At 44.6% G+C, this 27,636-nt stretch overlaps 2 protein-coding genes across 4 annotated transcripts in view; one reads left to right on the top strand and one right to left on the bottom strand.

The window, feature by feature from the left end:
* The window catches only part of cmtr1 (cap methyltransferase 1), a 506,633-nt gene that overhangs the window by 199,245 nt on the left and 279,752 nt on the right, over positions 1 to 27,636 (bottom strand). The gene's annotated exons all lie outside the window — the stretch shown is intronic.
* The window catches only part of prox1a (prospero homeobox 1a), a 40,319-nt gene continuing 26,717 nt past the window's right edge, over positions 14,035 to 27,636 (top strand). For 2 of the 3 annotated variants that reach the window (XR_003933138.1, XM_030111090.1), the window contains exons 1-3: positions 14,035 to 14,564; positions 17,449 to 19,488; positions 23,410 to 23,517. Coding sequence is in view for 2 of the 3 variants with exons in the window: in XM_030111090.1 (XP_029966950.1) it covers positions 17,515 to 19,488; positions 23,410 to 23,517 (2,082 nt within the window). In the remaining variant the exon portion in view is untranslated. Of the gene's footprint in view, positions 14,565 to 14,740; positions 14,851 to 17,448; positions 19,489 to 23,409; positions 23,518 to 27,636 lie in introns of those variants that run through there. The other variant, XM_030111092.1, reaches the window with a different exon arrangement.

The following is a 27,636-nucleotide window of genomic DNA, read 5'->3' as shown; positions in this document are numbered from 1 at the left end:
GCATTAGGGGTGTCTGAGTTCATCAAACACTGAATGAAAACAGGGTCAAAACAAGACACTGAACTCAAACAAGTTGCAAAAATGAAAGCGTGTATCTACTGGACGCATCCAGAGACTGAGTTTACAGAGTCGAAGTGGCCTGAGCTCCACTCTGACACTGTGATAAAGGTTGGTTGAGGTCCTGGATGGAAGTAACTCTCCTGTATCAGTGCAGTGAAACAAAGATCAATCAGTCAGATGAAGGGAGGGAGTCTTCAGATAAAGAGAAATTAAACAGAGGGAGGTTGCAGCGAAGGGGCGGAGGGAGTCTCTTAAATACAGAGAAATTAAACAGATGAAGGGAATGGTGTCTTTAAATACCGCTCAGCCACTGTACGGCCTCCCTCATCCTTTAATGTAATGAGAAGAGGCGGAATAAAAGGCTTGGCCCCAGGATAAAAAGGTGATGGCGTTTTTTATTCTTCTTTTTTCCCCTGAAAGCCTTATACTAATGTAGATTAGATGTTAAATCTCACACAGAAGGGTGCAGCTCTGGTTAGAGTGTGCTCACCTCATTTCACTTGGCCTGGGCAAGGCTGCCCCCGAGACTGTGTGGCGCTCTGATCGGACAAAACAAGGAGAGGGTTGATTGGGGGAAAACAACTTGATGCACAGAAAGGTGGAGTAAAAAGTTTAAAAAAAAAAAAAAGTTCTGAGAGTGGTTAAAGAGGAGAAATTTATGGGAAAATTGTGCACACACACAGGCACACACACACACACACTCCTTCACAGTGTATCACTATGCCTGTCTGCCTCCGCCCGCAGTATATTTGAGGATAAATACCATTTGTTGGTCAAGCAGGTCATTAGTGAGCGACAGTGAAGAAGAAAAAAAAAATCTGAAATCTGGGTGCTTGGGTGTGTGTGTGTGTGTGTGTGTGTGTGTGTGTGTGTGTGTGTGTGTGTGTGTGTGTGTGTGTGTGTGTGTGTGTGTGTGTGTGTGTGTGTGTGTGTGTGTGTGTGTGTGTGTGTGTGAGTGTTTGCATTTTTTCTGTAATAATAATCCCTATGAAATCCAGATTTCTCAATCCAGTAGCTCAAGCTGACACTTTAAATAAAATCATTCTAATCCCGCATGGTAAGAGAAATGAAAATGAGGAGATTAACATGGAGGGGAGGAGGAGGAGGAGGAGGAGGAGGAGGAGGGGGTGGGGAGGAGGGGGGGGGGGGAGGTGTTCCCCTCCACCTCTGTTCTCATCCTCACCCATCTCTCTTTCTCTCTCATCCTCGAACCCCTTCTGCCTTTTCCAGTGAGGCTGCCGGCTCTCTCATCCTGCTCACAGACAATGAAATAAAGAGCACTTCAGGCTTATGGCACAACTCTGTTTTCAGCCCTCACTTCAATTACCCCCCCTTTTTTTTCAGAGGGTTGGACAGCGTCTTCTGTATTACAACTGTGTGTGTGTGTTCACACACACACACACACACACACACACACACACATGTCCTGACCACCAGGGGAATACAATAATTGGACACTGGTGAAACCACTGATCCGATCAAATGTTAGGGAATGATCTGTGTGTCTCACTGAGCTGTCTCCCCCCATAAGGAAAAAAAAGTATACAGCTGATTCACCCACAAAAAAGTATGAATGAGTTGAGTTGAAGGGTCTTTGAAGCAAAATTTGTACTTTTGCTACCAAAGTTGGTGAGAGGTGTTGATAAAACAAAACTCACCTCCATAAAAACTTTTCCTTGGTAATTAAATCTGCGATTTTAAAGGAAAAACTTCTGAGAAAAGCATCTGGAAGGTGATGTATCTTTTTTTTCACGAGGTCTCTTCTTGTCTGCTCTACATTATAGAAAGTGTCTTTGTGAATCTAAAGATTGTGAGATAAAATTATCTCTGTGTGACCTGGATTTCATAAACCTGAGCTACAACAGGGAGTTTGAATGAACTATGTCACTTTCCACTAATCAGATGTGACCATCTCTACTGTATTTCAGAACGCAGCAGTAACAACGTTAATCTGTCAGTCATCTACATATACCTACATATACATCATGTACCCTCTGCGAGATTTTATACAGCGCCTCACTTTATATGCGATTCACCAATGTCTTTAATTTATACGATGACAGTCCATCCAATTCACATGATCAACAATTTGCAAATAAATACAAAAAAAAATCTGAAATACAATATAAATACGATCACCACCAAAGAAAAAGCTTGTAATTAAGTGAAGGAATAATATTAATAGTAATAATATTAACTAAGCAATACTAAACTACCAACATCAGACAGTTAAAACACAATAACTCTCTATATAACCTTCACATTTTGTAATAGCTATATACACAACCTCATCATAGTAACGATACACGAAATGACTTAACTTAATATCGCTTTATATTTGACTCAATGCCAGCAACATTTTAAGAGTTAATAGTAAAAGATAGTTACAATTATATCAAAGGTGATTTTTTGTTTTCCCCCATTTTGTGGTGCCCCCTGTTGGCCACTGCGCCCTTAGCATTTGCCTATATAGCCGAATGGACCAGTCGGCTCGGCACCGTCTGGAAAATGGCAAAAATCACACAACGTGATTTTCTTTTAAATCTGTTAATCTAATTTTGTCCATGACGGAACAGTCCCAGCCTCAGGGCTCCTCCGATAAACTATAGAGGCGAGCCAAACGTGTCTTGACCTCCGGTTTAGGAACCACTAGATTATAAAGTCTGTATCAGGATGGACTGAAAAGACAGAGGACAGGAGTTCACACGATTCCTGCATCAAGAGGTGAACTCACTTCCATGTGATCCATTTAGCTTGGGTATTTCCTCTTACTTTACCAATACAACAGCAATCTCATCAGGAGAGTCAGACTTGTTTGTTTGTAAATGTTACCAATTTCAAATACTTGAGGTTGTATTTGGACCCTATTTTTAGAAAAATTAACTGTGTTAAATATGCAACAACACTTTGACCGTAATGTTATTAGCTGAGAACATTGTGACACTGCTTGAAAAGAAGCAATACAAAGTTAACCCACTGATCTAAAATGATTTGTCGAACTAAAGGATGGAGGCTGGGTAGATCTCAGCATCATCAGATGGGCGTTACAAGGCAGTTGTTTTCATGACAAGAGGTGTCAAAACTGCAAAGAAACACAAAACAGAAAACGCAATATTGATGTGCAAAAACACATGGAACCCAAACACCATCTCTGGCTGATCGTTTGATTAACTAAGATGCTAGATGAACACAAGTTTCAAATAAAAACTGCTTCAATATGTCGATTCAAATGACCATACATGAAAAATAAAGTGTGAAACGGCGAGATGCGTCCTTAATTTGCTGATCTAGAAATGCTTTCCAGTACAACTTACAAAATTATGGAGGAAACCACACAGAATTAGCTCCTTTCCTGTAAGGAAATCACATCTTTGACAAGGTACAGGATTGTTAAATTTTGAAAAAATAAGTTGGAATCTCCCCCTCCTTCTTCTAAAGCAGTGCTGTAAGCTGTGTTCAGTTCGCTTGAACACTTCACAATCGCTGTTTTTACGGCTAAATCCGCCCCTTGTCCTCATCCTTCCTGCCTTCCCCTTCGTCTATTCCTCCATCTCCGCCTCCCTGTCAACCTCCCTCTCCGCTCTCCCGCTGCTCAGTCACCTCCAGCTCATCTTTTCATCTGGACGTTTTCACGTTGCTGTATTTCTGTCCTCGCTTTTTTGTTAACCCTCTCCCACACACACTTTGTTCTCCATATGATTCATTTGGCCTCTCTCTCTCTATATATCTCTCCCTGTCCTCACAATCTCCCTTCATCCGCCCCCTCCATGCCCGTCTCTTAAGCACATCCTTTTTACTCCTTCTCTCCTCCATCTCCACCACCATCCCTTCCTTTTAAAGGATAATCTTCAGCTAAGTGGACAGCACTTCACTCTCTCTCATTCCCTCTTAAGTGACCATCTGATAATCTCGGGACTCGTTTGAACACCCCACAGTGGAGGGACGTGAGGGTGGGGTGGGGTGGGGTGGGTGGGGTGGGGTGGGGTGGGTGGGGGCGCAGATCCACGAGCCCAGAATGGAAGAACTAAACTGGGTCAAGACAAGGCCAGTGTCCGGGGTCCGCCGGGGCCGATGGGACCGGAGTGGGATGGAGAAACGGCCGATGCCAGACAGCGTTGGAGAGAGATCATCAGAGCAGATGGACATCGTCCTTCCATCTTTTTCTCAGTCTGTTTTGTTTGCTCTTCTGAAGTATACATGGCCTTTTGATATGGAAAGGCCAAAAAAAAATTAAAGTTTAAAAAAAAAAATGATCTGGTTTGTAAAAAACGCAGATGAAAAAGCATCAATTGGCTAATAGAGAGACATTCCTGAAAAAAGAAAAAAAAAAAAAACTGGGAGGGAAGATGCACTCATGTAGGAGGGGTTGATTAAAGGACACGACCCCAAGGCACACATGACACACACGTACAACAGTTGTGCTGATTGTTCAAGAGTCGCAATGCCTCCTTACTGGAAAAGAAAAGAAACCCTTAGTCAGGTTACACACAACCGCAAACACACTCGCTCATCTGTTTTTTTCTTTGACTTCCTCTGTCCTCTTCACAGGTCAGCGGGTGAATAAAGCCGCTGTCACTTTCCTTTGGGAAGCGTCAGTGACAGCCGGCCTGACCACAATACACTTCCATACAGGAAGAGGAGATTCCTGCAAGGAAAAGGCCAAGAGGATCAGGAACGGCCCCGGGCGGCGCTCGCCATTTGGCTTCGCTAAAGACGCTGAAAACAGCGGCGCGTTCGTTCGTGAGAGAGGGAGGAAAGGCGGGGATGAGGGAAAATGTCTTTACCATCACTGTTCCACTTCACAAACAGAAAAACACAGTTTTTAGCGACTTCATAAAAAAAAAAAAAAAAAAACTTTTTAAAATTGTTGCCACAGTGGTTTGGTGGTTTGTTTTACATGGGATGCCCCCTGCAGCAACTCAGATTCAGACTCGACACTCGGGGTCGCGGCTTAACCCCAGATTAAAAGAAACCTGAAACAAGAGAATATGAGCTCTGAACAGTCATCTTTGAAAGATGCATTAAAATATTATGCTGTATTTTCTAGCGTCGCTGCAATCTTTCCCAACATCTGGACTGATTTCAGTCTGAATGACTCTAAATGATGCAAAAACATGACAGGCCGATGCCTTAGTGCAAGAATGAGGGCATTTCTTGCTAAATTAATGATATATTCTTTTTAAAAAATGGTTTAAAAGATGTAATTTAGAAGGAGGCTGGAAGGGAGAAAAAAAAAAGCAAAGTCTGACAGTCAACTTTTTTCCCTAAAAAAGTTTAATCCATTGATGATACTCAAAGGTTAGAGATCAAAGTTAGCTTAATTAATTCTAACCCAGATTTGATCATTTCTGTCAAAGTGTGTGGTCAAACTTGATTGTGAACTCATGTCTCATTAAATACGTAGAGATCACTGAAATGAGAGGGCATATAACAGAAAAAACGATCGTACCAATAAGATTTCATTACAATTCAAACAGGTGACGTGTTTCAGTAAAGCTACAGCATGAAATACCGCCAGACTGTGCAGCACAAGGTTTTGTGTTTTCAATAAGGCAAGATGGAGTCAATCAATTATTAATCAATCACACAACCTCACTGAGAAGATCACAAGTGATGCCAAAGGGAGAAAAGCAAGTTGAAACTTTCCAATCAGGTTTGATTTGATACAAGACACTAAAGCATAATTCAACCTGTATATTTCCATCTTTATATCAATCCCACAGGTCCTTTCTTGACATTGCAAATGAGAACCAGCACGTCAGGACAAGCACAGTCCATCTCAGGACATGTAGCGGACACAGGAGGGGACATTATTCCAGGAGCTATTCATACCAGCAGAACAAAAGACACTGCGTTCTATTGTGGGACTTTCCTGAGTCCCAACACGTATCTGTACCGACACAGGTGCCACGGCGGCTCATTTATAGTCAGGTTAGGCCATGGTCGAAGCATGGAACTGCAGTGTGGCATTTACACACACACACACACACGCAGCGTACAGCAGAGTGAAAGAAGCTGCTTATGGGTGTATAAAAAGGAGATTACTCTACTGTCTCTTCTAGGAACTGTCCAGTGCATCTGTGAGTCTGCTGGTTAATGCCTGGACAATGTGTGCGTGCGTGTTTGTGAGATCATGCTTCTGTGTGTGTGTGTGTGTGTGTGTGTGTGTGTGTGTGTGTGTGTGTGTGTGTGTCTGTGAGACAGAAAGACAGCTCATGCATATGTATGCAGGGATGTATGGATAGTTGAGTTTATTTTTTTTTTTACCTCACAGTTGTGAAAAGTGTGGATCTGCAGTCGTTTTTCCTTTCACTGTCTGTCTTAGAAAACAAAAGCAGTGCAACATTGCTTAAGGAGATGCATACCAACAATAAGGGTGTGCACGTGTGTGTGTATGTGTGTGTGTGTGAGCATAACATTGAGATTATTTATCTGTGTGACAATGATGCCACAAATAGGCACATGCCTCACTATTCTGGTCCTCTCAAGGCTCCTCTGGAGCCGTGGTGGATGTACCAGGCAGAGATTAGGACCGATGTGCGAACATGTGCACATCCACATGCAAATACTTATTTGTGTTTGCTCACGCATGTGCCCGAGTTTTGTATTTGACTAAAGGGGGAACGTTTGTTTGAAAGCATGTGTTTCCGTTCCGTCTTCAAATTAAAACACGTTGTTGCATATCACTGAATTTGTTGGCATTTCTCTGACTTTTTACTTAGAAATTAAATTTTTGAGGGAGTAATCAGTTCGGTGGTATCATGCCAAGCAACACACAAGCGTAGCTTTTCTTTTCCAAAGTGGGGATTTTCGCCTGTAATAAGAGAATAAGAGCATCAAAGGGAATGCCAAGACCCAACCACTGTGTGGATTGTTTTCTCGGCGTCTCCCGCTGCGGCAGTAAAAACCAGGGGAAAATAATCAGCAGATAACCCGACACTTCACACTTTCTTTGTTCACTTTTATGTGTCTGTTTGCTATTTGTTCTATTATAGGCTCGAACACTTGGCTTCCCTGACCAGCCTATAAAATGCTCTCTAGTTTCCAGCAACATTATGCTTCCTCCAGAGAGGGTCACGGAGGAAAGGTGCACCGTCTCAGCCAAATTCGGCACACCCTGAGGTGAGTGGAACGGAGGGAGCTGATTGGCCCAGAACGCATGTGCCAAGCAGGCACACGACAGGATGAGGGTGTCGGCATCCTCCTGGTAAATGCTTGTTTCCTGCTGTTTTTTGCTGTTCTCCATTTCTCCTTTTTCTTTTTTTTTTTGTTCTTTCTCTCCTTCTGTTCTTCAAGCAGGAAGTCATTGGAATGGAAAAAAAAAAGTGTTAAATAAATGTAGCGAGGGGGCCGAGTATTGCTCCAGACAAACAAAAACCCCTCCCCGAAAATCCAACGCAACAGAGCTAAAACTCCTAAAGAGGAGGAGGAACAATGACAGGGATGGTGTCAGGAGGAGGAGGAGGAGGAGGTGTTGAGGAGGGATGGGGGCACTGAAAGTGGGTAGGTGGTGGTGGGGGGGGGTCTTCTCTGGGGTCACGCTCGGAGGGCGTCGGGCGGCACGAGAGGCAGGATGTTATGGTTTATTCAGCCCAGGAACGGGGGCGACGTGGACAAGGTGCGCCTTGCCCTCAGCACCAGCCTCAGCGTGATTTATAGCAGCGCTGGCAGACGCCTCTGTCCACAGGGAAGTCTTTGAAAATGCCGGGAGTGTGTGTGCATGTACGTTTGCATAAAGGCACGCTTGTGTACATGCACAGTACACTTTCAACCCCGTGTGTGTGTGTGTGTGTGTGTGTGTGTGTGTGTGTGTGTGTGTGTGTGTGTGTGTGTGTGTGTGTGTGGCCTCACTTGTATGTTTCCTTTGTGTGTGTGTGTGCACTTTAAAAGCTGCTGCTTTTTAACCTGTGGTTGGAGCGTGCTCATGCATGGCTCTACAGAGGATAAATGGTGAAAATCCTTTGAATAATTACAGCGAGACACATACAGATCCTTTAGGTAAAATACAAAAGTGACAACTAATAAGAAACGCGACGCAACAATTAGATTGTGACATGTTGGTTTTAGTCGGTACGGACCATGAAAGCAATAACCGTCTTAATCCAGTTGTGTGCGGGTTTGCAGGACAATTATAACCTCCCCGAAGGCAGCCAGATCTCCTCCAGTGTGAAAGGTGAGCGGCGGGTCACCAGCGAAAGGCCACTCTCGCAGTGAGAGGGGGGCCTGCTGGGAGAAGCAGGCTGAAAACTCCACAGAGGAGGTCAGAGGTCGCGCAGATACATAAACCAGACAAGGAGGTGCCAACAGGTACGAGAAGTGTGAACGTCCGCCGCTGTAACAGGAGGCAGACTGTTGCGCAGAGCTAAAGTTATAACCGGAGACTGATGCGCGTGGTGAGAGGCACTAAAGCAGCTTAAGCCTCGTACATGCAACTCCATACCCTATGGACCCCTCGCTTTATAGTATTTGGGGTGTAGAGAGATGAAAGCACAGGTAACTGGACGCTAATTACTCTCAAGTGTGTGTGAGTGTGTGTGTGTGTGTGTGTGTGTGTGTGTGTGTGTGTGTGTGTGTGTGTGTGTGTGTGTGTGTGTGTGTGTGTTAACCAACGTACCATGTTAAAAGGTATTAAAAAGTCATTCATCTCTGTTTTATTTGACCCCCCCTGCCCCTGCCCATCACGGCCCTTAATGTATTTTCCGTCAGGGTTATTTTCTTTACCCGGCATTTTTCAGATTTAATTTAGCCACTCTTTGATTTTACGACTGGCCTCTGTTATTGTAGGATATCTTCTCCTTTCCTTATAATTTTATTTTATGACATGGAGTGAGTGGAGTACAATGCGCCCCCCGGGGAGGACCACTTACCTCCACGCCAACAAATATAATTACCGCTGATCAGAGGAGCGAAAACAGACCGCCGCTTATCTGCTGCAGCCCGATTTTCTCTTTTTTTCTTTTTCCCCCCACCACGCCGCATTCACACTGAAGGATGATGGCTATGGAAATTTAAAAAGCAAAAGACACGCACGCAGTTTAATTGATGCCACACTTCACTGAAAAACACGGGAATTTATCTTCTTTTGTTTATGGACGCCAGAATACGGCATTTCAGAAAGCCTCTCGTGCTCATAATCACGCACAAAAATTCATTCTTCAATTCGGCTGACATTACCCATCTCATAAATCGCGGATTTGTTTAGTTTAAGCACAACTTTTGAAACAGTTTTTTTTTTTTTTTTTTTTTTTTTTATCTGCCGTCCGCGGTGTGCGCGCCTTGGAGCGGGAGCGCGCGTCATCAAGCCAAACCCGAAGTCACTTTCCAAGCCAATTTGGACGAGCACCAAACACAACGGAGGACACGACTCAAGTCGTCCACAGCAAAACATCCCAAATATTACACACGGCGGCGTCCGGTCGCTCGTTGCGCGTGTAATCTCGCCTTGAAAAGCGCTCGGAGCGCGCGCGGGGCTGGCTGCGTGACCGCGGCCTTGGAGTGGATGAAACAGGCGAAGTCAGCGCCAGAAGTAAACAGCTAAAGTCCTTTCATGTTTACCAAGTAAAGTCCTCTGCTCCATGTTGACAGGTGAGAGTTCACAGGAGCAAAGTTAGGCCCGCTCCCGATGGGGCTGGATGTGCGTAAACCCCTAAGAAAAAAGCTGGTGTGTGTGCGTACGCACGCGCGTGTGTATGTGGCGTGTGTGTGTGTGTGAGAGAGAGAGAGAGATAGAGAGAGAGACAGAGAGAGAGAGAGAGTTGCTGAGGGGGCTCTTTGACTTTGAGCACATAAGCCCTTATTTCATGGTGCCATTGTTTGTTTTAAGGACGTCAGGCTTAATACAGTTCCAGGCGATTTCCCTGCATGTCTGCTCGCCCAAGCACCTCCAAGGCGCTGTGCGCGTGCGTGCCGGGGCTGACGTGTGCACGCCACTCGTTCCCGTTGACTTTAGCCTATAACTCCTGTCATCGGCCGGGGTTTCAAAAACGCAGCAAAAATACTTTCAAGGTTGTTCGTCGGGCGCATTGAACTATAAACCAAGGAAATTCCTGCGATTCTTTCTTTATTGCCATAGTAGATTTATTAAATATCAGCTATCATAATACCGCTGTGCTGATAATTATGATGTTTAGAAGTTATCTGTAGCTTTAATGACTCTGACTGCAGCCTTACATTCTCATCAACCTGACCAAGCAGGGCTGTTTTAATTGCTTGTTATTTCCAGACAGGCTTGAATAAGAATTGTGTATTGTTAAAGCAAACAGGTTTGTGTGATTGTGTGCGTGTGTGTGCACTGTATATGTGTCTATGTGTAGTTGTTTTATGACATGATTATGACATGACTGCTTTCCTCGTGTGTAAACGGTAAATGGGCTGTTTATTATTAGGTCCTCCAGTGTTTGCTTTAGGACGCGCTCTCATATTTCTTTACATTGTGTCATACATTTGTTTTTGCAGCGACGGCCAATACCCATTCATGCAAATAAAAGCATATTTGAATTTGAGAGAAAATGTGCGTGTGCGTGCGTGCGTGCGTGCGTGTGTGCGTTCATTCAGCACACTGCTGCCATTAAACAGGCCACAGTGGAGGACACCCCCCTCCCTCCCCTCCCTTCTCTCTCAAACACATGCACACGCACACGCAAGTCTCCATAATCATCAGTACTTGTAGCCTAGAAAGAGGGATGTGGGTCATGGGGGGCCACAGTGTGCCAGTTACCACAGCCCTGGTAGCCAAGAAGTAATAACTCTTAACAACAACAGATATGTAAATTGCTGTTATTTCACAACTGTGAGACCTAATGGACGCTCCTTATATTACTTACAGGTCATCCATATACACTTTTCTTCTTTTTTTTTTTTTCAAAATAAATGGATTTTTACCTTGACCACAAAAACAAGTGCGCATTTTTCCTCCAGCATCTTCATTTTTGTCATGGATGGTGAAAGCTGAATACATTAAGTCCTGGACATGAGGCCCCAACAAGGACTTCAGACACCTACTCACTTTCTACGCTCCAATCCTGTATCCTCATCTCATCTCTTCTGCCATGTCTCCTAAACCTTTTTATTCAGGGACCCGGAGACCTCTCCGGAACAAAACAGCTTTTAGCGCTACAATCTCTCTCTCTCTCTCTCCGTGCTTGTGATTGCGCAAATCGCTCTCTCTCTCTCTCTCTCGCTCTCTCTCTCTCTCTCTCTCATTTCTCCAACAACTGTCTCTCTGAAAAGATGTGTAGCTGTTCTGTGCAGGCTCATCAAGTTATTATCTGATGAAGAATATGTCATAAACTGCTGCTGTGCAGGAGATTGTTTCTCCTTTCAAATAATACTAATCGTCAACAACAACTTAAAAAGAAGGAAAACCAGATTTTGTTTTCAAGTTCGGTTCAAACAGTACCAAAAATGCAAAAAAAAAAAAAAAAATGTCGAGTTCACTTTTGCAATAATAATAATAATAATAATAATAATAATAATAATAATAATAATAATGAAAAGTTTAGCCGACAATACAAATGAATGTTAAAAAATACGCTGGCTCTCATCAGTTCAGGCATCCCAGCAGCATCAGCTCACGCACACTTATTACCAGTCGGAATGGTATAAAACTGTACCTTTATAACACCTCTGGGATGAATATTGTTTTCACCGCCTCCCTCCTTCTGCATTCAGGCACGGCGCTAATAAATATGTCAATAAATTCAGCCATCAGCGCGCAATGTCAGCGCGCATTATCAGTCTTGGGCATCGAGGTGTGTCGCACTCGACCCCAAAGTGGGGGGGAAAGTGAGTCTGAAATAAACACGCGCGGGTTGATCCACCTGGAATGGGCCGCGATAAGAGCAGCCGGTGTTACCCAGCACGTTTCCTCTACACCTCATCCGAGTCTTCCTTTTCCAAACACGCGCTTCTTTTAATGTCCCGGCCTGTTTTTCCAGCCTGTGTGCGCACCGACGGCACCCAGGGGAGCCGAGGCCAAATCAGCCACAGGCCAGTTCGGGGAGCAGGGGGCCGGGACACCTGCTTTGGAAAAGCCACTCCAGACTCTAAAGTTTGCTGACTTCGTTGCAATTCGCTGGTCCTAAAAAACACTTGCTTGCGACATGGAAAAGAGACTCGCCTTTTCCTTTTTGGCACCCGACAGAGAGGCATAATGGAAAATAAGATTTAACGTTAAGTGCTTTAGGATCCTGTTTGTGACGAGGACGAAATAGAAGACTGTGCGCGCATCAAGTGGATCGTAAAAGTAGACTTGTAATAATAAAAAGAAACACAGAACGACGTTAATCTGATGGTGCAAGTAAAAAAAAAACATTTTTATGCTTTTTCAACAGATTTAAAAAAATATCTTTAAATAATAATAATAATAATAATAATAATAATAATAATAATAATAATAATAATAATAATAATAATGAGAATAAATTTCGTCAGAAAATGTCCTTGTCTATTTAATCCGAATTAATTTTGCGTAAAACGGCAAAGTTAACATTAAGGTATTAGGATATATATAGACTATCATACGTTTCTTCTGCTAAGATTAAATTGGTTTGCTTCGAAATCGTAAATTTTTCAAAGCTGCTTTAAAGTAAAGTTCATGTAAAATCACCTGTTGTCAGTGGATGAAACATTTGTTTTTTTGCGGTGCGCATAAAAAGCTGCGCTGTAATTATAGTTATCCGGTTTATAAAACTGCAGGAGTGAGAGAAAGCAGCCGTCATCATTTTATAAAAGAGAAAGTTTTTTTTTTTTTTTAACGTGGAAAGGATCGGATGTCAGAGTTCGCACACTCCACTGTTACAGGTGGGAACAGAATAAAGATCATCAAAGTCATCCCAAAGATTTTGAATTGTCAAGACATCCTTACTATATATTTCAATAAATTTGTTTAACGCTCACTTTCAGTTAAAAACAAAACAAAATATTAGAATAGAGAGTGGCGCATCGGGGATATTTTAATAAGGACAGGCTGCAGATCTGCGCGTTAAGGATGATATTCTCCTCTTAACCGAGCATTTCACAAAGACACGTCCAGCTCTCCTCAGATATTGGCTTCTCTGGATAATCTGAATTCCAAAGCAAATCTGTAAGCCTCTGCTCTGCTTCGCTTGTTCATTAATCAGACTATGCTGCAACCAGTGAGACAACTCAACACGTAAAATATATCTACATGCCACTTTGGATCTTCAATACTCAAGTGACACACAACTGTTGGACCGTTTTAGAAACTGCGGTCTAAATGTGTCCAGATGTAGAAAAAATACGCACTGTAAATAGCCCAGTGGTGATTAAAATACGCTCCGCGTGGCTCCATGGATCAAATTACATAGTTGGTAATCGTTAAAAAATAACTCTGCTTGAAGGAATCTTAATGCGTTTTAATATATTACCATAAACATAATCGAAACATGCATTAACACACGGCTGGAGTGTAAAATTGATTGGCGACGTGCAAAGTTACAGCAAAAAAAAAAAAAAAAAAAAAAAAAGCAAAGCTGTTACAAGTCTGATCACATTGGCGTTGAAACGTAACAGAATTTACAGTCGAACAATTTATCATGTACGTATATATATCACTGTGTTAAATTCTATGATTATACTAAATGAACATTTAAAAGCAACGTGTTAATTTAATTAATTAAACTTATTAGTACTTAGTGATCTGACAGGATTTTGCTTGGGAGGCAATGACTTCATTCAAATAGGGGTGAAACTGGAACGGACACTTTAGCTTGATTGATTAAACTTTATCATCAAAGTCTTTGCTTATGAGTATAAATCAAATCATGGGAGGCTGGAAGTGTTTTTCTCGCCGTTTCATATGGTGCAATATGTCAAAGTGCGTAACGATTCTTACTCGCGTAGTCGATGATTTGGGAAGAAAGAGATTATCAAGAGCGGTATTTCCTTTTTTCCTCTCTCTCTCTCTTCCCCTCTCTCTCTCTCTCTCTCCCTCTCTTTGCTTGCAAGCTCAAGTCCCATTCCCTGGTCAAGTTCAGTGCGTCGTTCTCCGGACCGGACGGACGCTTCTTATTGGTAGGCTGCGGCGGTTACATCACGCCGCTCGTGACGTGCGCGTCTTCCTGTTTCCTTCAGCCGCGTCTTAAAGTGAATCTTTAGTGGCGGAGGAGCGCTCCAGCATCCAGTCCTCTGCATCCAGTGCGCCTCGGAGACGCACACACCAGCTCTCTCTCGCGCGCTCTCTCCCTCCCTCGCTCTCCGCTCTCTCTCTCTCTCTCTCCCTGGCTCTCTCTCTATGTCTCTCACTCTTTTAGTAACAGCAGAGGATAGAGGGAGAGACCGACGCGCGAGAGCTCTTTTCATCCTCTATTTTTTCTCTATTTTGTCATTTTCGCTCGCGTCGCCGACTTTTTTCCAGGTCTTCCGTCTGTGAGAAACTCTTACATCCCAGCATCCCAGAAATCCGCGCCGCTCTGCGAATATTCTCCGGGTTTTTTTTTTCTCCCCAGTCGGAGTTCAGGTTGTCCCCCTCTTCATCTAAAAGGGTAAGTAACCTTGTCCTCGGTTGATACCTCCCTCTCTTGTTCTCGTCGCGCCTCGCCTGCGCACGGTGGGCGGAAAAAAACAAAAAACAAATCAAACATCATTAACGGGGAAATTTATTCCGGTAATCAACAGCTAATCATTTGGATAGGACATTATTTGCTCTGTTTCTTTTCCCCTCATCTGGATGTGCGCGGAGAGTTTTGGCGAGGATAATTTGAGAGCGGCAGAGAAGCCCAACCTCTCTCATCAAAAGCACAAGAGCCATTTGATTTGCAACTTTGCGAAGTAAGTTTGTGAAGCGTGCTTTTTGTCGGTAGCGGGGGGTAAAAACCTGGTGTGTAACAGAGGCTGGTTTATGGATGGAAACTTGGATTTTACGCGTGTTGGTCTCTCTTCCGTTATCGAGAAGCATAAACTTGCAGTAAGCATTCTGTGCTCTCTGTGGGACTCGTCTGATTGTACACCTCCGCGAAATGCGCGTGAAGGCAGCTTGAGCACTTGTCAGCTCTTCTTCTTGGTAAACGGTGGTGCGTTTGGCTGTGCGGTGGTTCCCCGGGACAGATGTGATCAAGCTGGATGCTTTATTGTGGACGCCACTCGTCTCTTATGGGCTGTGAAATCCTAGTCTGCCACTTCAGCAGCCAGCACACACTGACACACAAAAAGTTCTGCAACATTTTTGGAGAAAACAGTTTTTTTTTAATCCCCAAAAGTTTGCTTCAAACTTTAAATTGAGAAATTATTTTTTCTACACTGGTATTCAGTCTAATGAGATAGAAATGTAGAATTATTGAAAGACGAAAGGCTTTATTCTACTGTGAGAGTTGGATTGACTCTCTGTAAGTGTGTATGACAACTGTTTGTATTTGGTGTTTCTTCTGAGAGAAAGAGAGATAGAGTGCGCATGGGCAGTGGAGGACAGGTGCAACTTCGGAAAGGACAGGTGCTGGTCACTATTTGAAACTCATTGTTAAAGCCCTGCAGCCACCAAGTCATGTTTCTTTTTCAATCCTCCTTAATGCTTCAGCCACTGCTTGTCAGATCTTATGACATGAGCTAAAAGTAATTCATCAAACTTTCCTTGGATTAAATATTGAAATCAACACAATTCTTCCAGGATGCTTGGACTTTTATAAACTTATCATTTTCTAAAAAAAATATTGCTAAAACCAGCAAGTGACCAGCTGATGAATGTCACTTCTGTTGTTCATCACACTGCAGTCTGTAACAAAGCCATCAGCAATGTTGTGTGAGTAGTGTGCATATGTGTGAATGTGTGAGGCAAAGTGACAAGAGAGCAGTCGCTTAAAGAAGGCTTTTCACTCGCAGTGGTAATGTAAAGATGAAACATTTCATGTGAGACCGAAAAAGAACGCAATCTGTTTGAGAGATGGTTGTTAAATGATGCTGGAGTTAGATTTTCCTGCTGTCTGTTTCCACTTACACCACTCAAATAGAGCCAAAGGAAAATACTGAGTCTTTGACTTTTGATTTTGAATATTTAAAGGTAGATCTGGGTTCCTTATGTTATTTTTATTCTTTATCAATTTCACAGTTTTTAGTGCTTCTTTGTTGATCTATCTGAAATCTTCATCTGTGTGTGCTTTAAGATACGTGCAACCTGTAAATTCAAACTTCACTCTGCTCTGTATTTAATGTATTTCTTTATTTTTGACCGAGTTTTGACGAAGCCTTTTTGAGCCCCAACAAGAAGTAACATTATTCTGAAGACTACAAAATAAGATTTTAATTAAACAGATGCTTTTCTGTCAAGAAAGCATTTAATTTTTTGTATTTTTGCTAAATCCGAGGGCTTTATTTCCATTTATTTTCTTGCTTTTTACATGAATGCACGCACGTTATTTCTGTCAATAATGATTTTAAGACTGGTTGCGACTCTGCCTGAGTCTCTGCTACCGCTGCTTACATAGCATTATTGAAGCAGCCCTGTACTGACAAAACGTTTTGCTTTCACTGAGGCATTAGGGTTTTTGTAAGAGCGCTTTAAGTTGCTCCTTGCCAGAGTTGACCCTTGTGACCTATTCATTTGAGCAGAATTAACTGCCCTTGCCAGATGAAAAGACAAACAAAAACCACAGAAGTGAGCTCACGCTGGCACCAAAATCAATAGGCCTATTTTGTATTTCTTTTTTGTGTCACTCTCCCCATTGAGTGAGATATGATGGCCATATTGATTGATGCAACACAGGACTTGAATTTTAAAACTGCACGACGCGTAAATATTTTTGAAACATTTGGGTGAAAACGCCCAAGCTCACTTACCGGATAGGATTAAGTGGTAATCATGTAATGACTGCATTAACTCGCCCTATATGGAATTTATAAAAAAAAATAATCTTAACCCTGTTTCTTTTTTTTTTTTTTTCTTAATTTTGTGCAATCCTGGCTCCTATGTTGGCTCACACTACACAATCATGGAAATGAGGACAAGTACTTAAGTAATTATCATAATTTTATGCAGCTTTGTGTTCCGTGGGAACTGGTTCAGTGTCGCGCGGCATGTAACAGGGGACCGGATAAAATGTAGGACTTTGCCCTGGAATGTCGAGCCAAGGCCTAATTCTGACCCCATCTCGCCTGTTCGCTTCACCCTCTGTTACTCGTCCTTACTGCCTAAATGTAATCGCTGATGTCCTTCGCTTTGCAGAGGAAAAAAAAATATGACAAACGGCTGCCTGACGGTTTTAGACGGAAAATGTGTTCTGTGTAAATTATAAGCGGATGTAACATCTCTGTCTGATATACATTTGATATTTAAGTGGACAGTTCCAAAATGAATGTGGTAGATTCTGAAATAATTATGTCACTTTGGTGAGTCATGCATCCGTGATTTTTTCCTTTTTCTTTTTTCCTTTCCAACAGGTACTCAGAGGCTTTGATCCTAGAGGAGTGGGTTTGTGGGATATGGCCCAATAGCAGCAGCCCGTGATGCCGGACCATGACAGCGACTCCCTCCTGAACAGACAGACCAAGCGACGACGTGTGGACATCGGTGTTAAGAGGACCGTGGGTAGCACAGCCTCCTCGACAGCAGCAGCCACAACAGCAACCACTGATAATATTGCCCGCGCCAAAGCAGCCATTTTCAGTGCCATGAACTCTCTGAGCTCTCATTCTCACCACGGATCAGATACCGACTCCATGGAGTGCTCTGTAGTGCAGCCACATGGTGGGCCTGGCGTTGTATCAGCCAGTGACAGTGAGTCTAAGTCCAATGTACTCCGAAAGCTACTGAAGAGGGCCAACTCATACGAGGACACCATGATGCCCTTTCCTGGCACCACCATTATCTCCCAGCTTCTCAAGAACAACATTGCTAAAAATGGAGGAGGAGAAAGAGGAGACAGGGGTGACAGAGGGGAGTCAGGCTTCCCCGGGTCAGGGCTCTCCAATGCAAGTTCAGATGCTCCGCAGGAGGACGCCTGCAGTAACTCCTCCCAGGACAGCACCCCGCAAGAGTGCTTGTCGCCGTTTGGTCGTCCTCCTGGCTTGGCGTCTTTCGACATCGAGCGACTAAATGACGAGCACCTGCGTGCCAAGCGAGCCCGCGTAGAGAACATTATACGAGGCATGAGCCACTCGCCCAGCGTGGTGGTGCCTGCTGCTTCCCGCCACGAGCGTGACCACGAGATGGACGGAGAACGAGACATGGACCTGGACTGCCCGCCGCCCCAGTCCCAGCAGCAGAACCCCAGCAGCCCGCGGGGAGGCGAAGTGTGCAGCAGCAGTCGAGAGAACAAGCGCAAACAGCGCCTGCCTCAGCAGCAGCAGCAAAGCTTCACCCAGCTGGTGTGTCAGAGAAAGGAGCAGAAGCAAGAGGAGCGGCGACAACTCAAGCTGCAGCTGGAGGACATGCAGAAACAACTACGGCAGTTACAGGAGAAGTTCTTTCAGATCTATGACTCAACCGATGACTCAGAGCACAATGACCTCCACAATGACATAGGAAACATGTCGGAGGACAGCCCAGGTAGATCTGACACTGGCGGTGATGACCGGGGTGGTGATGATATGCGATCTGACAATGAAATGTCTGACCTGGACCCAGGCCATTTCCTAGACAGGGCGCGGGCTCTGCTTCAGGAGCAGGCCCTGCTCGCTGATGGAGACAAGCCAAGAAGAGATGGGCTCGGTCGGAGCAAAGGACCAGGAGGTCCCGGGTCCTCTATGCATGCTGAAGGTAAACAGCTGGCTGAAACACTGAAACAGGAACTTAACTCAGCCATGACTCAAGTGGTAGACACAGTTGTGAAAGTGTTCGCCAAGCCTCCACGCCCTACACCTCAGCAGGCCTTCCCTCCACTTTCCATACCTCCCGAAAGGTTTCCAAATGCTGCCAATGGGGACAACCCCAACTTTCATACCGCCAACCAGAGGCTGCAGTGTTTTGGCGATGTCATCATTCCCAATCCACTTGACTCCTTCGCTAGCATGCCCGGTATTCCAGGCGCCACCAACGACCAAACCGAGGCGCTGCCCTTAGTTGTGAGAAAGACACCAAGTGACCACCATCACCAGTCTTCGGCTGTGGGTGCCCACGGTGGTCACCACCACCCTGCTCTTCACCCCTCTTCGCTCTCCGCCTCCATGGGTTTCAGCCCCCCATCCTTTAGACATCCCTTCCCATTGCCTCTCATGGGCTACCCTTTCCAGAGTCCCCTTGGCGCGCCCACAGGTGGTTATGCAGGCAAAGACCGTTCCTCACCAGACTCCATGGACCTGTCCAGGGAAACCACCAGCCTGAGGACCAAGATGACAGGTCACCACCTGGCCCACCACCATCGCTCTTGTTCACCAGCACACCCTGGCAGCACCGCTGAAGGACTCTCCCTGTCTCTCATTAAGTCTGAGTGCAGTGATCTCCAGGACATGGCGGACATCTCACCCTACTCAGGCAGCAATGTATCCTTTACAGTCCGAAGGTGGTATACGTGTGGGTTTTAAGGGTGTGTGTAAGGTTTTCAACAAAGGTGTAAGCAGGCGATTTGTGATGTTTTCACCCTGCGTAGTCCAGCTCATGTCTAAGTAAGCTAGGGGGAAAAAAAAAAATCTGCTTTCAGGTGGTAATTCCCAGCAGAGACAGGTGTGAAGCATTGTACCTGTGCTCTTTTCTAACAAAGAGTTAAAAATCAAATCTTTTGGAGTCTGTTTGAAACTAGCCTAAGAAACTGAGAAATTGTTGATGAATCACTTTTCCTCCCACTGCTGTTCTCCTCTCCATTATACTGCAATGTTGTATGTATTTATTTTTACACTCATACCTCTTTCTTCTCACAGCGCCATCCAACCTTCCCTTCCATCTTCAAACATAAAATGCTTTAAAAGCTTTCTTGTCACATATCACTTACTCGCAAAGACTAGTTCCCCATGACATTTACTGCCCCAATTCTCTTTATGAAAAAAAAAAAAAATGGCCTGAAAGAAGAGAGATAGCATCCTAAAACTTGGCACACAATGGTGTTATATAGCCCGCCTTATAGTTTAACCTCAGTGTGCCCCAATCATGCCCTGCAGATAAAGAGGCTATCCCCTATGGGAGGCTCAAATTGAATCCCCCGGGGACTCGGGACTAATAGCTTAAACAGATACATTGAGTCCCTTCTCCGTTTCCTCCTTAGTCCCTAAGTATTCAACACCCTTAACCCTTATGAAAGTTTGATTTGTGGCTGTCCTGAAAAAAAACTTTGTCTTTGGGGTCATTAACATTCTTTACACAGTAGATAAAATAGCAATAATCTGACATCCTTGTACCTTTAGTGGATATATACTGGTTAAGTGAATATGTGTACCTAACACTTTTATTCCCTTGCCTTTGTGCACACCTGAGTGCCTAGCCTTTTCTCTCTCTCTCTCTCTCTCTCTCACTGTGTGTGTGTATGTGTGTGTGTGTGTGTGTCACAAAAGGTTTGCCTGAGGACTCAGGAAAGATGTATATTTATGATTGCTTGTGTTTTCTCTTGTGTTCCTCTTATCATCTATCGCTGTTGTAAAAAGCCCACAATCATTGCCGTTTCTTTTCTCTTTTTTTCATTTCATAAAGATCTGTCAACAGCCCGGGGGGCCCTTCGGCTGTTGCTTGGCAGCCAAATACTTCTTTTTTTGTTTTCCCTCCCTGCAACCCCCCCCCCCCTCCCCCTCCTCTCTGTCTTTTCTTTGAAGCGGACGTTAACAGGTGTTTGCAGCGAGCTGTTTATCTTTCATTACCTCGCCTTGTCTTGTCTTCTGACCCAAGGGTGAACGCTTTCCAGAGATCCATAATCCTTTGCTTCTACGGGCTCCCGATGGAGGGATGAAAAGAGAAAAGGGAGAAAGAGAGACATAGAGAGACTGAGAGAAAGTAGAAAACAATCAAACAATAACCACATATGCCAGATGCTGTGGCTTTCATTGTAGCATTTATAAATTCAGAGCATTAACAGATGTACTCCCCTAAATGAAAAGAATAGCCAGACACATATCCACATGTCCTGCTTTTTTTTTTTTTTCATCTTTTATTTTTGATTCCCACAGTTTATTTCTCCAGCTTAAGTTTGGCATTTTCCAAATAGTTATGTATATATTTTTTTCTATCATGACATTTATGAATCAGGGTATTTGCATGTGTCTGTAGAGTTGGCATTTTTTTTGCAAAATTTCTGATTTTTTTTTTCTTTTTTATCTTTCCAAGCTTTAAAAGTCGGCAACAGCTTGTCAGACATTTTGCGAGGTGCGTTCAAGTTCACCAGCTCTGGGCAGCATTACGGAGCAGATGGCTGCTATCAATTTCCTCATTTGTTCACAGTCTGACTCCAAATTTTCTTGTCCTTACACCTGGAATTAGGAAGTGGAGCAGCTATTTTCCTCTCATGACTTTGGGCTTTGGGGAAGTGTTGTGAGAATGATGATGTCTTGTCAGATGTGGCAGGCAAACAGTGGGCCAGCTGGTATGAGTGCACCATCATGACAAAATAATAGCCTCGCACGCCACCCCTAAGTCCAATCACAATTACATTTGCAAGCTGTGAGTGAATTGGAGATGAAAATGTCTCATTAGGAAATATGAAGCTTCTTAATTGGTGGCTGAAGGGAGGCGATATTGTCTTTATAGCTTGAGAGGTAAAATCTCAACGTCTTTGTCTTAAAATAATTTTTAATCTCAGCGATAAGGGGGAAAGCAATGTTGATCCTAATTGAAAAAGCAAAAACAAATTAATCTAAGTGTAAGTGTTCAGCTTTACCAGCAACAAATCCCACCTTGCGTTGCTGAAAAAAAAGCTCTCTTTTTCTGTGTGTGTGTGTCTCTCTCTCTCTCTCTCTCTCTCTCGCTCTGTCTGAGGATCCATTGTATCCCCTCCACTTGGAGCAGATGGTGTGGTGTGGAAAGTGAAGTGCTGCTCTTTTGGCCAGGCCTGACAGAGTAACACCAGTCTGCCAGGGTTTCCCCCACAAGACCCTCGCTGCGTATACAACTAACTCTCCCTCTCTCACTCTCCCTTACTGAATCAGACAAAGTAGACAGGGTCTTTAAGGAGCCAACCCAGCATGGTTCAGCATTTGCTGGCTTTGCTGTGTAACCCTGAGGCCAAGGGCAATCCAATCTAGCAGCTGATGCCTTCTTCCCACTCTATAGTTACAGCTACATCTGGACACTTGACTGATTTTAACGACCCGAGCCACCTCGGAGCGTCGTAAATAACGCCGAGCAATGTATTTTGCCCACTCAGGTGCAAACAGTCTTCATGAAAACTTAAGGCCACATCTTGGGTGTGATTTAAAACGCCTGTCCTGCTTCAGCTTGATGAAAACCCTTGTTGAACAGCCTGAGGTTTTAGCATGTACCCCGCCCCCCATCCCCGTTCCCTTTTCAATGTCTTATCCTCCAGATTGATATTATCAAATGCATTATACGGCAGTTAATTCACCATGGAAATGGCTTGGGCCGTTCGGTGGCGCAGATGTGTTTCAGTCTCCTCATCACTGGCAGAGTCCAAAGCCTCAGAGCCTCTCTTCTCCTTCTCCTCCTCCTTCTTTCGCTCCTCCAAGGGTTTGGCAGCGGCAGAGCGGCTGGGGGGTAGGGGTGGAGCAGAGGGAGGAGGAGGGGGATGTAATTGAAGGCTGGAACCGTGCTATCCCTCAAGGTGCCCCCACCAGCCCATCTCCCTCCATCTCCACTGCTGCTCAATCCAGACCATCCATTAGGAAGACGAGGCCTCTGACATGTATTTGAATAAGGTCTGTGTGGGAGTGGGAAGATTTTTCATGCTGCTTGGGACAGTGTTTGGGAATATCTCCTAGACCTTGTTTTGTCACTGATATGAAGCCAACATCACACAGTCATACTCGGGCTTGGCATGTGTTGTCGCCAAGCCATTAGGCCTTCTTGCCCGTCACTGGCGTTAACTGCTGTCTTTGTCTGTGATATGCAAATGTCTCCTTTTTTCTTCTTCCTTTTTTTTTTTTTTTTTTTTCTTTGGGGTGGAGGTTAGCACAGGGTGTAGGCAAAGGCGTTTGCTTGCTTTGACTGTGAAATGAGCTCCTTATGTAAAAACATCGGCTGTAGTGCTGGCCAGGGTTTTATTTACCGTGACGCACTCACACCTGATACGGACGATGCTAATTGCAAGCAAATGCTTTTGCTTCTGTGCGCTATCTTCACCCCCCCCTGCAGCAACCCTCTCCACTCATGCCTAACAGGAAATTTTGGTTACCCGTCATCCAAATGATTATATTTTTGCCAAGCTTGTCATCAAATATCAGCAAGTACATAGTTGTGTCTGCTTTTTCTACATGTAATTGATATTTTTTCCCCCTTCCAAACAACTATTGTCCTTAATTGAAATTCAGATCCAAGAAGGTCTTTCACCCAATCATCTGAAGAAGGCCAAGCTTATGTTTTTCTACACCCGCTACCCAAGCTCCAACATGCTCAAGATGTTTTTTTCTGATGTCAAGGTGAGTTAAAACATTCTCTTCATTTGCAGTATTTTACTTTTTCATATTTTCCTTCTAAATCTTCAACATTCACCTTTTTTAATTTAGGTAGAAATTATCTAGACTATTTCTGCTTTGAGATTTGTACTTATGTTTAACTCCTTTTTAATTGAAAAAAAAAGACTGCTTTGTCACGTCTAACAAGCGTATGGACAGATAAAAACTTACAACTATGCATTTATTCACCATTTCTTCCTTATTTTCAACCATGTCTGTTTTTAGTTTTGGGAAGTTTGATTTATGAATTATGATCCCCAAGCTTCAGTTGGAGTAAACGGCGTCTACTTGTCAAAAAGCTAAGTCCTTCCCTCTGACTAAGTTATGGCTTTATGCAAAAGATGAAAGGAGAGAAGGTTGAATGGGTTTACATGAGGGAGCTGAAGAGCCTATGAGCGTTCTAACGACAGAGAGTGGGATGAGTAATGGAGGATGAAGATGGAGCCCAGAGATGGAGGAGTGGCTTTCTGAGCAGGTGTAGGGAGGATGGTTTGGTGGAGAGGGAGGGGCAATGGGAAAGGAACACGGCATAGGATAAGCACTGAGGAGTCAATAAACAATGCACAATATATATGCTGCACAAAAAAAAAAAAAAAAAAAAAAAAAAACAACCAACAAAAACACAATGGCCATTGTAGTGAACGCAACCAAGTTTGTTTGTTTGCGTGCGTGCGTGTGTGTGTGTGTGAGTGTGTGCGCACCCCTCTTGGACCATACGGAGGGGTAAACACTGTGACAGATCCAGGCCATCTTATTCAAATCAGAAGATAAAGGTTCTCTTTTCTCCCAGCTGCCCCCTCTCGTACGCCGCCGCCGCCACCCATGACTTGCAGCTCACGTGACATTTCAGTGAGGAGCTCATTGGACAGCTCGGAAAAGAGGCACATGTTGCTGGAGCAGGTTAGCACCTGCACATGTTGCTGAGATAGACAGCTGCAATTAGTACTGAGGTTTTAACCTAATTCACTAAACGATCATTCCCCTGGAAGTGTCCTCGCCGTGGATGCGGTACGCTAAGAGAGATGCTCTAACAAGGTCAAGGTATTTAAGGGGATTATGAGTCACATTGGTTTGTTTTTGTTTCCAGCGGAGAACAATGAGCTCAAGCTGTAAGTTGGTAGACATGTATGGGAATGAGACTGACTATCTAATTAAATTCAGCCACCACGGCCTCTTCGCGAGTGGCTGTTCTTAGACAAAAGTCTTGAAGGCTAATCGGGTCTTGACTAATCAGGTCTGAACTGTCACAAGCCTAATGAACGTGGGAAGTGGGCTGTCTTAGCAACTGGGGGACGCCGTTCTTGTTGTTCTCCTCAATTAAGCCCCTTTCAGGGCCATTGTGACTTTTTCTTGACTTTTGGTGTTTCTGAAATGTTTTGACACATGTGTCATAATACTATTGTTGGTGCTGATAATGACAGAGTCTTTCCACTAGCTTTGAGACACCCCATTATTCAGGATAATGTTTTGACGGGGAGAGTAATAATGCCAGATTAATTGAAAGATTAATTCAACATATTCAGTCAATTAATAAAGTCAGTTAAAGTTGGCTGGCTTTGTTAAAAAAAAAAAACTTGAATGTTCTTCTAGGCCTTTTTTTTTATTTATTTTTCTAAAGCAGGCTGCTTCATTCGTCCACCTCTTTGGGGTTTTTAGCAGCTTTTGGGCCAGGCATGTGCTGTGAAGTAGCAGAGGTCAGGAGGGTTTTCCCTTTTTCTATATGCCATTCCTTCTCTTTTCTTTTTTTCGCTGATGGTGTGGCATGGTATGTGTGCCTCGGCGGGGCCGGGGAGAAAGAAAAGCCAGTGGCTGGATTTTGAGTCACAGCAGTAACAAAAGCCCGCTTTCCAGGGCCACTTTTTGTGTGCAGTCAGCCAATAGGCAGCCAGAGATTATCTCCCACAATTCACTCCTGCGAAAACAGGAAACGTTGGAAAGCCCTGATGACTGTGAAGGGGCTTACGAGAGAGAGGGAGAGAGAGAGAGAGAGAGAGAGAGAGAGAGAGAGAGAGAGAGAGAGAGATGGATAAAGCAAGAGAGAGGCCCGCACAGACTTCTCTGTCTTTCTGCTCGCCTCTCTGTTCGTCGTTCTGGATGTAGCTTAGCACTCTGAGGTCATCTGTGTCCCTTCTGTCCAATGTTGACCACGGTGTCACAGAAAGTGTTGGTGAGAGATACCGTTAGGACTTTCATCCAAATGGCCCAAGCGCTCTTCGGCTAAACACCCAAACAAACCAAATCAATTTCTTCCAACACAATTGTGTGTCTGTGTAAAAGTGTGCGACCGCCAGTCACGGCACCTGAATACTGATACCGTTCAGACTGAGGAAACCTTCCTGTTTTCCTATTCTGGACTTAAGTGTGTGCCTGTACATGAACAGGGCGTGAGTGTGTGTGTGTGTGTGTGTGTGTGTGTGTGTGTGTGTGTGTGTGTGTGTGTGTGTGTGTGTGCGCCGCCTTCTATCTTGTGCTGTTAGCACTAAGCGCTGACCTTTCACAGGCTCTTGAGTGTGAGTGTGAGAAACACGCTTTCACTGTCTCTCTCTCATCTGCCTCTCAGCCGGGCGGGCATGCGCGTGCACACACACACACACACACACACACACACACACACACACACACACTTTTCTGACTGCATCTCATGTCTGTGCTGGCTGACCCCTGCCAGCTCTGATTAAGGAGGTGCAGTGATGTGCTCCTTTGAACCGATTCCCTCCTTTTACACCCAACACACTCGTCCTTAGCTGCTATCAGGGGGTCTCTGTCCCCCACCAGCAATTTAATGAACCAAGACTGCTGGCAGCTGCAGGGGGACTCGCCAAAATTGAATCCCTGAGTGTTTTGAGTGCAGCCACTGCGGACGTAATATAATTTAGTGCGGTTACCTTTAGCTATGGTAAATATTGTATCTGTTTTGAGTGGTTTGTCCTGCAATGAGCCCAATTCATCAGCGCAGGCCCTAATACATCTTCCCTCACGCTGTCGATATAATAAAGTAATCTTTGTCCAAAGTGACAAATGTATTTGTCACTCAGGTGCAGTGACATCAAAGGTCTCCTGCGTGAGTGATGGCAACTCTTACGCCGACTTTAATCTCAGTATGTAGTGCTGAGACGTGCATGCTGCATCTGCTGCATCTGCACACACACATAGGCACACACACACTTGCATGGATCAACATAAAATGACTGGTCTCAAACACACACCTGGCAGGTCTTGATCAGTTCTTGCACAAAAGGAAGAGTTTGTGGTAAACTGACAACTTAAGAAAAAAGCGGTGTGTTTGTTCGCCCCTCCGCCCCACTGTCTGCTACATTGTGTGTGTTTAAGAATAGCACCATGCGGCCGATGTATTTGTAAGTGTCAGTAGTTTGTTTGTTTGACACTCCGATGTCACGACCCCAGCTTGCTGACTGCTCACGTTCCGACCCTCTACCCCCCCCCCGCCTCCACTATCACCGCCACCACCAGAGAAACACCATTGTCCAACGGCGCTGACCTGCACCCATCCTCCTCCCCCCTCCCTCTTTTCCCCCATTTATGCTCACCCTGCACTTTAGGACGGCCGCCATGCTACCCCTCCTCTCGTCCGACACACACACACACACACACACACACACACACACACCCTCCCCAAACCCCTGCCAAACAATGTCGGGCGGACTTATTCTTTTCAGCTGCACCATTATGTCATCGCCTGATGATTCCAGAAAGGCACGGCCCACTCCTTGCCATCCCGCCTCACCTTGGGCCAACCGTTTTGCCTCCTCTGTTTCGCCAACTTTTCTGCCTGTTCTGTCCTATTACCTCACCCTCCCGACTTCATGCGCTCGCGTGTGTTTGACTGCCATCCCAGATCACGGAGAGTGTGTGCGTCTGTGTTGCCGAACAATAGCCAGAGTCTAATCTCCATGTCAAAACCGCTCTGCCTCCCCAGCGAGCAGTCCGCTCAGCGTTTAGTAGCGTTTTGTCCCCCCATTCTTCCAGCGCCACAGAGAGAGCGGAGGGGAGGGAGGATTGAAGGCCTCTGTGTTTGTGCATGTGTCGCTGCGTGTGTGAAAAACAGTGACAGTAGTTTGGATT

Source organism: Salarias fasciatus, chromosome 15, assembly GCF_902148845.1.
Source record: "Salarias fasciatus chromosome 15, fSalaFa1.1, whole genome shotgun sequence".
Classification (NCBI taxonomy): Eukaryota; Metazoa; Chordata; class Actinopteri; order Blenniiformes; family Blenniidae; genus Salarias; species Salarias fasciatus.
This window is presented reverse-complemented; position numbering and strand designations above follow the sequence as displayed.